This window comes from Falco punctatus (genome assembly GCF_963210335.1).
Source record: "Falco punctatus genome assembly, chromosome: 6".
NCBI classification, from domain to species: domain Eukaryota; kingdom Metazoa; phylum Chordata; class Aves; order Falconiformes; family Falconidae; genus Falco; species Falco punctatus.
The window spans coordinates 800,089-814,334 of record NC_137585.1 but is presented as its reverse complement, the minus strand read 5'-3'; the positions used below and the strand labels follow the sequence as shown (position 1 = coordinate 814,334).

Genomic DNA, 14,246 nt, shown 5'->3' with positions numbered 1-14,246 from the left:
GCCAGCGAGGGGCCGGGGCCGGGCTCACCGGGAGCTGGGAACCGGAGCCGGGCCCGCCAGGAGCTGGGACCGGGCGAGAGCCGGGGCCACCGGGAGCTGGAGCGGGGCGAAAGCCGGAGCAGCGGCCGCGCCAGCGGGAGCCGGGCGGGCGGTCCTGAGCCGGAGGGGCGGGGCTGGGGGCGGGGCCTCGTGCTATAAAAGCGTGCGCCGGCGTCCGCGCGCTGCCGCTGACCTTCGCGTCTCCTCGGGTGCCGGCAGCTGCCCGCTCCCGTCATGGCGCCCAGGAAGTTCTTCGTGGGGGGCAACTGGAAGATGAACGGCGACAAGAAGAGCCTGGGCGAGCTGATCCACACGCTGAACGGCGCCAAGCTCTCCGCCGACACCGGTGAGCGCGCGGCCGCACGTAGCGCACGTCGCCTGGCGGCCCGGCGGGGCCCGGGCGGGCGGCGGCAAATGCCAGAGGGCGGCCGGGCCTAAATATAACCCGAGGCCGGGGCTAAATATACCCGCGACACCGGATCGGGGCCCGCGGGGCGCGGGCGGCCATCTCCAGGGCGGCGGGGCCGGGGTCGGCCTCCCCCCAGCAGGCCCCGGGGGGGCGGGCGGCCCGAGCCCTGCCTCAGCCCAACCCCCGCGGTGTGTGTCCCCGGGCCCTGCGCAGCCCATCCCCCCACCCCCCGGTGTGTGTGTGTCCCCGGGCCCTGCGCAACCCATCCCCCCCCCCCCCCCCCCCCCCCCGTATGTTTGTTTCCGGGCTCTGCCTCAGCCCCCCTCCCCCCCCGCCCCCAGTGTGTGTCCCCCGGGCCAGGCGATCGGCGGGAACTGGCCACCAGCCTGATCCAGGTGGGCTGCCCCCCCGCTGTGGAGTCATCGGATGGGGGTAGGGGGTCCTCAAAGTTGCCAGGGTGGGCAGGCTGAGCCCTCCTGGGTGCGGGGGCAGCGGTGACCCCTGGGCTGGGGGCTGGCAGCAGTTTCTGCCCCTGCCCCATCCCAAGGGTGACGACCCCCTTGCCTCACAGAGGTGGTCTGCGGAGCCCCCTCCATCTACCTGGACTTTGCCCGTCAGAAGCTGGATGCGAAGATTGGGGTTGCAGCACAGAACTGCTACAAGGTGCCGAAGGGCGCCTTCACAGGAGAGATCAGGTGGGCCCGCGGGGCGGCCAGGCCGCAGTGCCTCTGGGACTGGGGCTTCCTCCAGGAGTGCGAGTAGTCTCCTTTCTCCCCAGCCCTGCCATGATAAAAGACATTGGAGCCGCGTGGGTGATCCTGGGCCACTCGGAACGACGGCATGTTTTTGGGGAGTCTGATGAGGTGAGTTCCCCTGGAATGGAGAGCTCGGAGGTCCCTGCGAAGGCTGGAGGAGTAAGCAGTTAAAACATGACCTGCCTGTGGCTTTGTTTCTCTTCCATTCCCAGCTGATTGGGCAGAAGGTGGCTCATGCTCTGGCTGAGGGCCTCGGAGTTATTGCCTGCATTGGGGAGAAGCTGGACGAGAGAGAAGCTGGCATAACCGAGAAGGTGGTTTTTGAACAGACCAAGGCCATTGCTGGTAAGGGAAGAAAACAGGTGCACTTCTTCTGCTTTGGACACTTGGGAAATGACTATCCTGGCCTTCCTTGTGAGGTTTGCAGATACCTTGCTGCAAATGTTCACACACAGTATTAACACTAACATGTTAGTAAAAGGCCTGCACGTTCCGGAATTTTTTTCTAGCTCTGCCCTTCCCTGTGTGGGGTACTGTGCTTACATGTGCCTTCTCCCCAGATAACGTGAAGGACTGGAGTAAAGTGGTTCTTGCCTACGAGCCAGTTTGGGCTATTGGAACTGGTAAAACTGCAACTCCCCAACAGGTACGAGCAGGGGAAAAGTGGAAGCCTAAATGACCAGCTGACCCTTTCCACTCAAAGGATCTTCCCAGAGATTCTCTCTAAAGACTTAGTGAATCTCTGAAGATCCTCCCATCTCTTTGGAAGGGAATTGCATGTGGAATGGCTCAGCCCTCAGTGGGACACTTTCTATTCCATTGCAGGCTCAGGAAGTTCATGAGAAGCTGCGGGGGTGGCTGAAAAGCCACGTGTCTGATGCTGTTGCTCAGTCAACTAGGATCATCTATGGAGGTAAGTGACTCTGAAGCCCCTTCTTAGTGCAGGAAGCGCTTAGTTTCTCTGCTTGTAGCTGCAGTTGTACAGCATGCTCTGCTGGTGAGGAAACGAGATTGTCAGAGCATGAAGAACTGCCTGCTAGCTTGCTCAGGTAAATGGGAGACAGTATTACTGCTTGCATAGTAACAGGTGGCGAGTAGTTTGCAGGTCTTGCCTTTGCCTTGGCCCTATCTTTTAGAGCTGGCCACATCTGACCTTAAAATACTGCTCCCTCCTCAGGTTCCGTCACTGGCAGCAACTGTAAGGAGTTGGCCTCTCAGCATGATGTGGATGGCTTCCTTGTTGGTGGAGCTTCTCTCAAGCCAGAGTTTGTGGATATTATCAACGCCAAACACTGAAGCAGCCTGTGAGGAGCAGTCCCTTGTGGTTGAGAGCAAGAAATGGAAGCAAGAAGGGACCTTTTGTGGCACACATCTCAGTACAGAAGCCTCCTCTGAGGCTTTCCCCCTCCACAGTCATTGTTCTAGCTGTGCTGCTAACCACCCCCACACACGTTGGAGTCCTGTTAGTGGGAGCCTGTCCTGGCAGAGTCTTGACAGCCTCCTCTCTGAATTGGCAAAATCCTCGTTGCCTGTTGACCTGTAAGAGCCCACAGTCAACCTGGCTAGTGCCTCCCCCTTTCCCTGCAGTGCTGAAGGGAGAGAGAGGGCTACTGGTGCTGGGGAAAGGAAAAAGAATCTACAGTCTCCTGCATCCTTCAGCTCTTGTCAGCAAGGAGCCTGTCGGCTTAGACCCTTGTGAGATGTCTTACCTATGTCCCATACTGAACAATAAATGAAAGAAAGAAAAAGCAAAGGTGTGTCCTGGATGTTACTGGGAAGCAGCTGGGGATGAGCAGCATACAGATCTTGCGTCTTCTGGAGGTAGCTGGTTGCAGAGAGGGTGGTGTGGTTTTTGTGGGCTTTTCTTGGAGGACCCAGAGTAGGTGTTGCCAAGGTTCAACCTTGCTACTACTGTAGGTTTCACCTGCAGCACACCTGGAGCATTTTGCTTCTCATGTCACAGCTTTTAGGGCCCATGGTGATTTGGTTTGTGTGTATCTTTTCCATGTGCATCTCTATTGCAGTAGCTGCTGGAGCACCTGGCAGTCCCACTAGCGAGCTGATCTTCCCAGGCAGGCTGGGTAATGTGCTCATCCCTGCTCCTTGCCTGTGGGGACTAGTAACTGAATTTGCTGCTCGTTAAACGTGGAGCACAGCAGCTCTCTTCGTGCGGGGAGGGGTTTTTAGGCCATGTGCTGAGGCTGTGCTTGCTGCCTGCTTTCAGCTGTGTGCTGATGGATGAGAAAGCAAGACTAGACATTATTTCCTGGCTGCTGCACCAGTGAGGAGGTTTTTAGGCTGTACTAAGGGTAACGAAGAAGGAAGTGCCTGGCAAGGAGGAGCTTAGCAGTGAGGCTGTGTGTCCCCGGGAGCCTATGGGCAGCGCTCTGGTACGGAGCAGGCGTATAAAGAGGTACTCGGCTATTAACGTGCAGCTCTCCCATTTTGTGTTTCTGGTCTGCAGCTTTTGCGGCTGTGGCGTGTGCCTCCGCTGCCACTCCAGCCACCAGTGTGTTGCTCTGCCAGCATCACCTGGGGGATGGAAAGCAGGTGCTGCTGCACAGAGGAGGAGAAAAATCTTAGGAAGCCCACTCATGCTCTAGGTCTGCCTGCTCTGCTAACACACTGCTGAAGGGGCTCGCCCCTCCTGGCTGGAAGGGATGGGAGAGAAGAGCCCCCAGCCCATCAGTGGGCATCTGCTTCCCAGCCTGGGAGCAGAAATCCAGCCCCTGTCCTGCCCCTTCCTCAGCAGAAGCCTTTCGGGTGAGGGGTGGCTGCAGACCCTCCGGGAGTAGGGAGGGTGGGCAGGGCCGGGGCAGCCTGCGTTAAAATGGCATGGAGAGCAGCGGTGGGGTAACCGCTGTCAGGAAGCACAGGGTGGTGGGCCCTGGGCGTAGCAGCACGACTGCTGGGAGCCTCGTGATGGAAACCAACCCATCAAAGAGGGAAAGATGTGAGGGCCTGAGATGATAGCTACTGGTGCTCGGTGCATGTGGAGTGATGTGGAGAGAAGGATACTTCAAAGGCAACAACAGCAAAAAAAACCCTGGCAACTCTGGTTTCTAAACCAGAGTAAGTGTTTGAGGTACAGCTGTAGCTTGGTGCCTTGGGGTCAGCACGGTGGTGGCTTGGCGGGGACACGGGCTGTGCTGGAGGCTGCTGGGGTTGCTCACAGGGAGCGGCCGCAGCTGCAGCTCCACTGTCGCTTCCCGCTCCTGCCCACAGAGCCAGGCAAGAGCCAGGAGAGTGACCTACATAGAAAAAAGCAGATGGAAGTGAGCATTGATCTTGCTGCTTTGAGGAGAATACAGAGGCATGAAAGCTTTTGTTTAATGAGAAATAAACTCACAGAAAATAATTTCTATGTTGGCCAGAATGACAGATCTTGGTTTTCTTTTCGTCTGCTTTCTGGCAGGACCATGTCTCTGTGGAGTGGAAATACTGCCAGATCCTCGCTGCAAATTGTAGCAGTTGGATCTTAAACAGGTTGCTGTTGGGAAAGATCCATTGTGCCAGATGTAACAGCCTGAGATGGGCTTCTGCAGCTCCGTGTCCTCAGACCCAGCTGGTAGCCAGGGCTGAGCTTGTATGCGCAGCAGGCACCCACCCACACACCCCACTTAAACATGTATGCACGGATGGCTGCACAGATCATACAGCCGGCCACGCAGAGCACTCATGCGATCACAGCATCAGCAGCCACATCCCACCCCTCCTCTGGCTGAGCAGGATGGAAATACGCTAGTAAGCAGGAATATATATATATGTGTATTTATATAATATGTATATGTATACACATAAGTACAGCATGGCTCTCTCCAGCAGCTGGGCTCAGTCTGCCCGGTAGCTGCCCTTCCATCCCACTCTCTGATCATCCAGTAGCCAGACCCCCTGTGGTGCTTGGGACCCCAGGCCCCTCAGCCTCTTTGGCAGCTGGATGGGGCTCTCCTGGTCCCCCTGGCAGCTGGATCCTCCCTCGCAGCCCCCTCTCACACCCCCTCACCGGCTGGTCCAGCTGCACCCTTGCTGCCGCTCGCACGCTGCGCACCAGTGCTGCCCCATGGGCATGACCCCAGCTGCTGGCCTCCAGACCCCCACACACCCCCTGCACAGGACAATGAGAGCCCCTCACCCAGGCAAAGTGTAAAAGGTGTTTAATGAGAAGATGGGACAGGCTGCGCTGGCCTGGTGCAGGGCACGGCCAAACCATCACAAACCATTTCTACACCACCAGCCCTTTTTATTCCTGTATCCCTCCGTTCTCCCACACTTGTTCCTCCACAGATCACCTGGATCCCTCCCTTTCCTGCCCTCAGTTCCTCCACTAGACATCCCCTAATGAGTCCTGTGCAATCCCCAAAGGCTCCTCCTCCGCATCCCATCGAGTGTCCCACACCCTTGAAGGCAGTGACCCCCCCAGCCCTAAAGGTGCTCTGGGGCCGAGGCTCCCTTGGAAGGGGCCCGGAGCCCCTGATTTTGTCCCCCCCCCTCGTGCCCCGGTGCTCCCCAAGATGGGCGTTTGGTGGGCTGGTGGCTCCTGGGATGGGGCTGGGAGCAGCCCGGCAGGGCACTGGGCTCCTCCTCCTGCTGAAGAGCCTTGATGGCCTTCCCCCTTAACGATCAGTATAGTTAGGTTTGGGGTTTTATAAAGATATATAACCGAAAAAATGTTATCTATATTTAAAATATAGGTGTTATATATATAATAAATATACAAAACCTGTACAATTTCTTTCTTTTGAAGATTTTGGTTTCCTTGTACATTTTCTCTGGTTTCTTGGAAGTTTTTTGGTCATCTAGAAACAAGGCACTTGAGCCATATGGTCCTGTTTTAAGACCATATAGAACACATGCATAGAAGCACACATGACTTCTCCCAGTCTGTTCTTCAGCATAAAGGGATGAGAAGAAAACCATGTCATTCCTTTTTCTCCAGCACCGATTTGCTGAAGGGCTCTTTAGAGCCTTGGAAAGCAAAGGCAAGAGGAGCCAGGGTGCTTTATGTGTATGGGGAGGGGGTTCAGGGGATACAGTGGAAATGCTCATCATATGGAGGTACCTGCCCAGGGGGTGAATTCAGGAGGGGCAAGTGCAGCACAGGAGAGACTGGCAGCAGGGATCCAAGCGGAACGAGGCTGGGGACATGGGCAGCAGCTGGCTGTGCAGCCCTGGGCACAGGATGGTGCTTCGCACTAGGGGTGATGGCTGGCACATGCACCGTGAGCGCCTGAGGCTGGTGTGTGCCGGGTGTGCGTCCAGCTCAGCTCGGGCTCCATTATCTAACGCTGACATCGCCCGGGGGGCCGCAAAGGAGCAAAGTGCACCGGAGGGAAAGGGAACAGGGCCTTGGACTTTGGTACTAACCCCAAGCACTGGTGGCCGTCAGCTCCGAGCAGCAATCCCAGCCTGTAAATACCCGGCTCCGCTCTGCACAGCCACCCACCCGCCTGCAGGTGCCGAAGCCGGGCGGGCGCTGCTGGCATCTGCCGGGCTCTGCCGAGCTGAGCTCCCCTGGCTCCCCAGCCCCAAGGGTCTGGCCGAAGCAGCAGCAACTGCGGTACATTGGGACACCGTGCCCCAAAGCATCCTGGCATCCCAGAGATCACACCATGCAAGGTTTCCTGCAAAGCCTGGGCCTGATTCTGCCCAACATGTTAATTAAACATCTAGCAGAGGGAATGTCTTTCCTCAGAGACACTCCCCAGCTGAGTGACCACCACCCTGCACAGCCCCATCTCACTCTGAACCCCGTTTTCAGCAGCGGGGTGGATGGGACGACTCCGGTGGTCCCTTCCCACTGGAATGATCCTCCAATCTCTGGCTACACTCCTAATAATTGTGGATGTCACCCAGCTAGGAAGGGCCAGGAGCGCTTAGGAAGGCAGAGTAGGATCACAAAGTGCTTCTGCTGAAGGCAAGACACGCTCTGAGCTTCCCACGGGGAATTTACTACCCAAGATGACAAGCTATTGCAGCCAGAGCAGTACATGCATGCAAGTGCCTGGCTTGGGGGGAGCACCACCACCAGCGCGCGATGGAAGCCGACAGGCGCCAGCTGCATGATGTGCTTCCGGAACCCTCTTGTAAAACACGGGAAGTCTCTTTTTTGGGGGGTTTGCTCAGGGCCGATGAGATGTTGGATGCCATGTTTGCCCTGCCCGAGGCAGCAGAAAGGCCCAGATCCGCGGGGGCGACGGTACCGCTGGCGGGAGAAGGGGTGTCTCTGGGAAAGCCCAGGGATGAGGCCGCGTGGCTGAAGCAAAGGGTGCCCACAGCACCACGCAGCACCCCACAGCGACCCCCAGCACCCCGCAGGGCTCCTCAGGAGCACGCAGCACCCCGCAGCACCCTGCAGTCCCCCACAGCCCCCCCCAGCACTGCACAAGATGCTGCAGCACCCCACAGCACCCCTCAGGACCCTGCAGCCACCCTGCAGGACCCCCCAGGACCTCTTAGGGCACCACTGCACCCCCCAGGGCCCTGCAGCCGCCCTGCAAGACACCCCAGCACCCCGCTGCACCCCAACAAGACCCCTCAGGAGCCCCCAGCACCCCGCAGCTGGCCCCGCCCACTCCGCGCTGTCACTCAGTGCCGTTGCCATGACAGCGCCGCCGGGCACCGCCCCCGTTTCCATGGCAGCGGGCGGCGCGGCCCGCACAGCGCGGGAGGCCGCCGGGCTGAGGGGGCTGCCGCCCGCGGGCCTGCGGGCATGGAGCGGGGCGAGCGCGGCCTTCCTGGGGAGGAGGGGGAGCAGGAGGAGGAGGAGGAGGAAGGACAGGTAAGGGAGGGGGCCGCGGCACGCTGTGGCTGCGGCTAGCCCGGCGCTGGTTGTGTTCTCTCCTTCTCCCCCCCAGGTGCCGGCCCCGCGGCCCCTGACGGAGGCCGCCCTGAGGGAGGGCCTCTCGCTCCTCGGTAAGACAGGCGACGGCCTGGCCCACGCCTATGTGAAGTTTGAAGCGAAATACAAGTGAGTGTGCGACACCTGCCCGCCCCCAGGAAAAGGCCCCCTCCTCCCTGGTCACCCATGTGGCCGCAGAGCAGCCAAGTGCAGGCAGGAGCGTCCCCAGGCCATGTCCTCAGGATCCCAGTCTGTGCCTCGGCATAGCCTGTCTGGCCTCTGCCCAGAGCAGGGCACTGCCTCTGCCGTAGCCAGGTGATGGGGACAGCGGTGTCCCCCTAGGTGGGGGGGAGCCTGCCCATCACTCTGGACTGTGGTCTCCGAGGGGCACCTGGGCAGGGTGACTTCCCCACAGGCACTGTGAGGCATCCATGAAGCATCCCTCCTGTTAACTTCTTACCTTTAAGGCATGTGCTTGTAAGTACAGTGCCTCAATGGCCTCGGAACAATTTGGAGCCTCAGCCCCATCAGGCCTCAGTAAGACTGTCTTACAGCAGCTTCATAGGTATCTCAGCCAGCTTTTTCTCACTAGGAAAGTGCTTCCACACGGTCCTTGGTGTTGCCACTACCTTCTAACAGACTGCCCCCCACGCTTACCCTCTTTTCTGCTCTGCTTCTGTCTCCTGACAGATACAATTCAATGGGAATAAATACTCCCTGTGCCAGTAAAGCAGCTCCAATCTTCTCCATTCAGCCTTGTTTACAGACTATTCAGCCTGTCCCAATCACCTGCCTTTTTCTTCCTTCTCTCCAGAAGACTTCCCAGGACAGCAGGGAAGTGGGAAAGGAGGATGCCCTCCCTCCAGCAGTGGCAAGGAGCAAGCTGAAAGCTGGTAGCAGGGGGAAATGAGAGGCGTTTACTATTCACATCCTCCCTCCCACAGGGACTTGACAGACATCAGCCTCCTCAAATGCTTCATTCACCTGCGATATGTGGATCTGTCAGAGAACAAGCTGCAAGATTTATCTCCACTGAACAGCCTAACCCACCTGCTTTGGCTGAAGGTTGATGGGAATCTGCTTACCAGTGCCTGCATGCAGGAGCTGCCCTACCTCCAGATCATCAGCTTTGCTCACAACCGCATCAAGGATATGGAGGGCATTACTCACCCCCGCTTAGCCAACCTCAGCCTGAAAGGTGATGCAGACCACCTCTCTTCATTCTTGTGCCCACAAGGCACTCTCTTTGGGCCGAATTAACTCATTGTTTCTTCCCCCTCTGTCCTTCAGGAAATAAAATTGAGACAGCTCTGGGCCTGAGTCACGGCCGATTGTTCAGCCTGCAAATCCTGGAGCTGCGAAGGAACAAGCTAGAGAGCACAGCAGGGCTCAGCCTTCCCATGCTCAAGAGCCTCTACCTGGTAAGAGATCAGCCAGCCTAGGGAGGGAGACAGGGCTGCTGCAGCACCTCCAGTCAGTGGGAGGGGAAGCATACGCAGTCCCCTTCAAAGCAACATAGTTGTTCTGCTAGCCTGTTCAGTTCAATCTTCTCAGCCCAAGAGAGGAACAGATTTCAGAGAGCTAAAGAGACAAAACCACTTCTTTGAGGTTGCTCCTTCTACGCTGTCTGCGCAGAGAGTGCAAAGGGAATAGCCATTGACCAGTAATTGCTCTGCAGAGAGCAGAGGGGCTGGCATTGTTCAGTGCATCGGATTCTTCCCTCCTGGCCTCCTACGGGAGAGCAGCGGTATTCTCTCCTGGCAGTGTTACAGGAGGTGGTATTTGGTGTGTCCTGGGACCCCCGGAGGTCAAGTGGGGAAAGCAAGAGATTTGCTCTGAGTGACAGGGGGAGATGATGCCCCTTTCTCCTCCCTGATGGGCCTAATCAAATGCTGATTTTAAACCAGCACAATTACATGATTCACACCTTCAGCTGCCACAGAAGAAACTGATGGAACATTGCAGTGGAACTAACATAGGAGAAGCAATTTCCTAATATCATAAACAACTGTTTCAGGGAACATTTACTCCAAGAGATGCAAGTGAAGGAAGGCTTAGTCCCAAGCATCATGCAGTGCTACAGCTTGCAAAGACTACATAGTAGTCCTGAGTCACTACCTCCTAAAAAGCAATTAAGATAAAGGCTTTGAAAGGCTATATGCTTTCTTTTCATCAAGACTCCCTGACAGAAGACACTTGAGGAGGTTGCTTGCTGGTATTGCCTGCACTTTTCTGGTAGAAAACAGATTTTAGGACTAGAGGTGCTCAAAGAAGGGATGAAGTGGATAAGTCACTAGATACAATACAGCATTTAAAAGTAAAACCAGCCACTTTAGTGCATGATTGGAGGGAAGCAAACACAGCACTAGTTTTAAGGAAGTTTCCTGGCACAATTGAGGGGATTTCTGAGCCGCACATATGAAGTGGGCAAATTGCAACACGTGATTATTGAAACTAGAACAACTGACTCATATTCTCATTGGGGCTTGAATTTGTCTCCCATGCCTGCCTGGCTCATTAAATAATTTTGGAGTGGGCTCTCTCCCAGGAGTGCCTTGCTTTCTGTATAAAGATTTTGGTATTACTTGAGCCGCGGGGCAGACACAGCTGATGCCTCAAGGACACGATTCAAGACAAAGGATTCAATTTAAAGGAACTGAACAGAATTTGGTTAATGTATGACGCAGCTGCAGATGAAATTTAACATTGAAAAAGTTACGCCTACTAGCAGGAAGGCTATGAGCAGGCTGTGTACCACATGGCACTTGTATCAGTTTAAGGATCACTGCGGTCAGCAAGGCTGTGTTGGTTCTTGGTCCTTGTGCAGCAGCAGTGAGAAAGGCTGGCTAGAGTGAGACCGGGTGTGCAGGAAGGGGAGAGGGAATCATGGGCAACATGTTACAGTAGCTTTCCATAAGAAATGGCGGCATCACATCTATGTGAAGAACTGGTATCTAAAGGTAAGGTGATGATGCGATCATTTAATTAAAGGTGTCATATGGAATGTTATTTGATTTATGGGGAAAAAAACCTACAACCCTGAACAAAGTCCATTCTGCATTGTCCTTTAGTGCTTGCAGGGCCAGAACTATTAAGACTATTCATGCTGCCGTAATAAAGAAAGTGAGAGTGATGGGACGTTAGAATCCATTTTACAGACCAGTGGTCTGTGATCTCCCCACTCTGTTTCCCACACCAGCTCCTGATTTCCTCTGGGGTTCAATGTACTGATCCTTCCTGACCGTTAAATCTGTTCACACGGCCTTCGCTAAATCTCCAGCTTTCCTCTTTTTGTCCTTGTGTCACTCGCTTTACTTGGCCCAGCTGGTCTAGACTCTCCTTTGTCCAGTTCCCATTAAAATTCTCCTTTTCTACAAAATGTCCTTTTCCTGAGTGTCCCAGTCCTAAACTGTTCTCCAGTCCCACCAGTTCAGCATGTGCCCCTTTTATTAGTCTCAGGCAGTGGCCACGTGACCACCTGGGTACCAACAAGGAGCAGAGCACAACAGCAGCTCTCTTCCCATTTCCCGCTCAAGTGCCTGCATCCTTGGAGGCTGCAGCCCTGAGCCACCGCCGCAAGTGCAGCCCTGCTCCGCTCCAGGCTGGGGAAGGCAACATGGAGGTTGTAGTTGCTGGCTGCGCAGTGCGGTGAGCAGCCTGACCCGGTGCTGCTGCTAGCGCCGCGGTGAGCACGGGCTTGGGCAGGAGGCCTCTAGCGGCCTTTTCCAGCCGGAATCCTGCTGTGAAACTGTTGTTGGAACTCAGGCCTTGGTATTTCCCCACCTCATAACCTGCCTCACAATGAAGTGAATGAAATTTGGTGATGGGGAATTTTGAACTCCCTGCCATAAGATTGTCAGATTTGCTGCAAGAAGGTGCATCTACAGATGGACAACAACAATTACGCCTGGAAAAGCTTAAAATTAAACCAGCCAACAACCTCCGGCCCCCTGCAACCTCCCTCAGGAACAGGCAGCCTGCTTCTGCTCCTGGAGGAGTAGATTTCTTGGTAGTAGATTTCCCTCACAAGAGAAGCAGCTGACACTGGAAGATCCCTGCGCTGCGTGTATATGTGTGTGTAGTATGTGTATGTAGACTATGTGACTGAGAGGGGCTGGTTATTCGTCCTTTAAATACACCTGTTCCAGGCTCAGGTCCATGCTTTCCTCACCGCACCTGCTCTCTGAGGCCTTAGGGACATAGATTTGGCACTGCCATGTGAGGGGATGCTGGGCTGGCAGTAGGGTGTTCATGTGGGGTGGCTTTGTCTCAGTCACCAAGTGATGCTACAGGAAACACTTTTTCAGCAAACTTTTGGTCCTTGAATCTGAATACTTAGAACTCATTTGGCCAAGACCCTGAGCAACCTGATCTAGCTTCCTCAGAGAAGGCTGTGTTATGAGCGGTAGGGAGCCTGAAGGGTAGAAAGAGCTGTGAAGGCCAGAAATGACGGCTGTTCCCTCTTCTGTGTGTCCCCTTTTTCCTTCTCTCTTCCTGCCTCCCTGGTGCTCAGGCCCAGAACGCCATTTGGAGCCTAGAAGGCCTTGAGGAGCTAGGGCAGCTGACTACTCTGCACCTGCGTGACAACCACATTGAGACCCTGGATGGATTCTGCAGTAGCATGAAGTGCTTGCAGTACCTCAATCTACGGTGGGTCCTCCCTGCTCTGCGTTGGGACTGGAGACCCCTTCATCAGGCTGTGCTCCCATTAAGACCGTTAGGATTTTCTGGTTTCTTTGGAAGTTGAAGACCTGATGGGGATGGGTTGATCTTTTCTGTCCTTAACTGGTGTTCAGCACTCAGCTGCCTGGGAATATAACAGCCGGGGCCTTTCCTGGGCTTCTCAGAAAAGATCTGCCTCCCCAGTCACTCCCATACCCTGCCTCACACTTTTTATTCCTTGCCATAATTCCTTTGGATCCCTCTAAGCGTGTTCCCTGTGTGCTGGACGTGACTGCAGGTGCCCTTCTCAGCATTTGCCACACAGGGCGATGGCCATGTCACACAGTTCAATGGACTGTCTAGCACAGAGAAACCCGGAGCAATGTCCTTTTTACCCCTCATTCTGGGGAGCTGCAGACAAATCTGCATCTTAGATCGCAGGTCTGTGGTCTATGGTTTATCATGCTGCCAAGTTTTGCCTTGTCTGTCTTGTCAGCTTACTGTTCCAAAGGGATCTCACTACTTGCATGTGTCTCTTTCCCCTGCTTTCTGTCCTTTCTCCAGGAACAATGGAATCAGCAGCTTTCAGGAGGTGGCAAAACTGCAGGTCCTCCCCATGCTGCAGGCACTGGTGCTGTTGGACAATCCATGCTCTGATGAACCTGATTACAGGTTGGAGGTCCTGGTCCTGCTGCCACACCTGCAACGCCTCGACAAGGAATTTTTTGAGCAAGATGAGCGGGCAGAGGCAAACAAAATCCGTCAGAAAAGGCAGGAAGAAGAATAGGTGAGAACACCATGGCGGGAGAGGTGGGGGGAGAAAAAAGTGAAGGGAGAGAGGACCAAATGTACTGATCAAGCCTTTCCTCCCCTAGGTTGATAACCTGAGGAGAAGGCTGAGGGACATCAGTCACAAGGGCAGAGGAGCCTGAAACAGAGACCAGGCTTCACAACCCAATTGTGATGGCCAGCATTGCAACCCGATTGCCATTCCTGACTCCACTAGCAGAAGTGAGCAGCAGAAGGGGAAAAGAAATTGGGGATAGAGTCATCTAACTTCTCCCTCTTTCCTTCTTCAGGAAATGGAAGGATCTCTCCAGGGAGATGTGACTGAGTGACCCTGGTTTTTAACACCTGTTCCCAGAGCCAGCCAAGATTTGGAGATGCCTTCCCTGACGTGTGCAGCTGGGAGAAGTGAGAGCTGTAGGTACCGCAGCTACTGTCACCTCATTTTGCCCCTGGAGAAGAGGGGAGGGCTGCCCACCCCAGTCCTGGAAGTTGCCCTGAGGCAATGCAGTGTTTTTGCAGTCACTAAACTCATACGCTCTATTCTCGGTAGAGGCCCAAGAGGGAAAAGGGGAAAGGGAAGAGTTACAGGTTCTGTGGTTTGATTTATGGCTCCCAAAAATCTGACAAGATTTTCTGTTTTGAATAAAAATAATTAATGAGCCTGGAGTGACTGGCATTGTTTATCCTGCCCACCCACTCCTATTCCCTGGCTTTCTCATCCTCGTCTGTCTGTGTCTGTTCCCTGCCTCTCTCT

At 55.2% G+C, this 14,246-nt stretch overlaps 2 protein-coding genes across 3 annotated transcripts; both read left to right on the top strand.

The window, feature by feature from the left end:
* The first annotated feature begins 202 nt into the window (after nt 1-202).
* On the top strand, nt 203-2,956 carry TPI1 (triosephosphate isomerase 1). Its single transcript, XM_080392591.1, has 7 exons — nt 203-385; nt 1,020-1,143; nt 1,227-1,311; nt 1,416-1,548; nt 1,764-1,849; nt 2,029-2,116; nt 2,381-2,956. Exons 1-7 carry the CDS (start codon nt 274-276, stop codon nt 2,497-2,499), a joined length of 747 nt encoding a protein of 248 aa, XP_080248717.1. The 5' UTR covers nt 203-273; the 3' UTR covers nt 2,500-2,956.
* Nucleotides 2,957-3,061: 105 nt separating this feature from the next.
* Nucleotides 3,062-14,238, top strand: LRRC23 (leucine rich repeat containing 23). 2 transcript variants are annotated; one of them, XM_080392584.1, is made up of 7 exons: nt 3,062-7,981; nt 8,058-8,170; nt 8,986-9,239; nt 9,332-9,462; nt 12,555-12,691; nt 13,268-13,490; nt 13,783-14,238. In XM_080392584.1, the coding sequence occupies exons 1-6, from the start codon at nt 7,238-7,240 to the stop codon at nt 13,488-13,490; spliced, it is 1,602 nt and encodes a 533-aa protein (XP_080248710.1). In that variant the 5' UTR covers nt 3,062-7,237; the 3' UTR covers nt 13,783-14,238. The 2 variants fall into 2 exon arrangements, with proteins under 2 accessions (XP_080248710.1, XP_080248711.1); XM_080392585.1 differs by lacking the exons at nt 12,555-12,691; nt 13,783-14,238 and having other exon boundaries at nt 13,268-13,486.
* The last annotated feature ends 8 nt before the right edge of the window (nt 14,239-14,246 follow it).

Excerpts from the sequence above, each read along its gene's own strand:
- TPI1 (XM_080392591.1), top strand. The coding sequence starts at position 274 with ATGGCGCCCAGGAAGTTCTTCGTGGGGGGCAACTGGAAGATGAACGGC. Across the intron at positions 1,144-1,226 it reads GCCTTCACAGGAGAGATCAG|CCCTGCCATGATAAAAGACA; the intron begins GTGGGCCCGCGG and ends CTTTCTCCCCAG. Across the intron at positions 1,312-1,415 it reads TTTTTGGGGAGTCTGATGAG|CTGATTGGGCAGAAGGTGGC; the intron begins GTGAGTTCCCCT and ends TTCCATTCCCAG.
- LRRC23 (XM_080392584.1), top strand. The coding sequence starts at position 7,238 with ATGGAAGCCGACAGGCGCCAGCTGCATGATGTGCTTCCGGAACCCTCT. Across the intron at positions 7,982-8,057 it reads AGGAGGAGGAGGAAGGACAG|GTGCCGGCCCCGCGGCCCCT; the intron begins GTAAGGGAGGGG and ends TCTCCCCCCCAG. Across the intron at positions 9,240-9,331 it reads AGCCAACCTCAGCCTGAAAG|GAAATAAAATTGAGACAGCT; the intron begins GTGATGCAGACC and ends TCTGTCCTTCAG.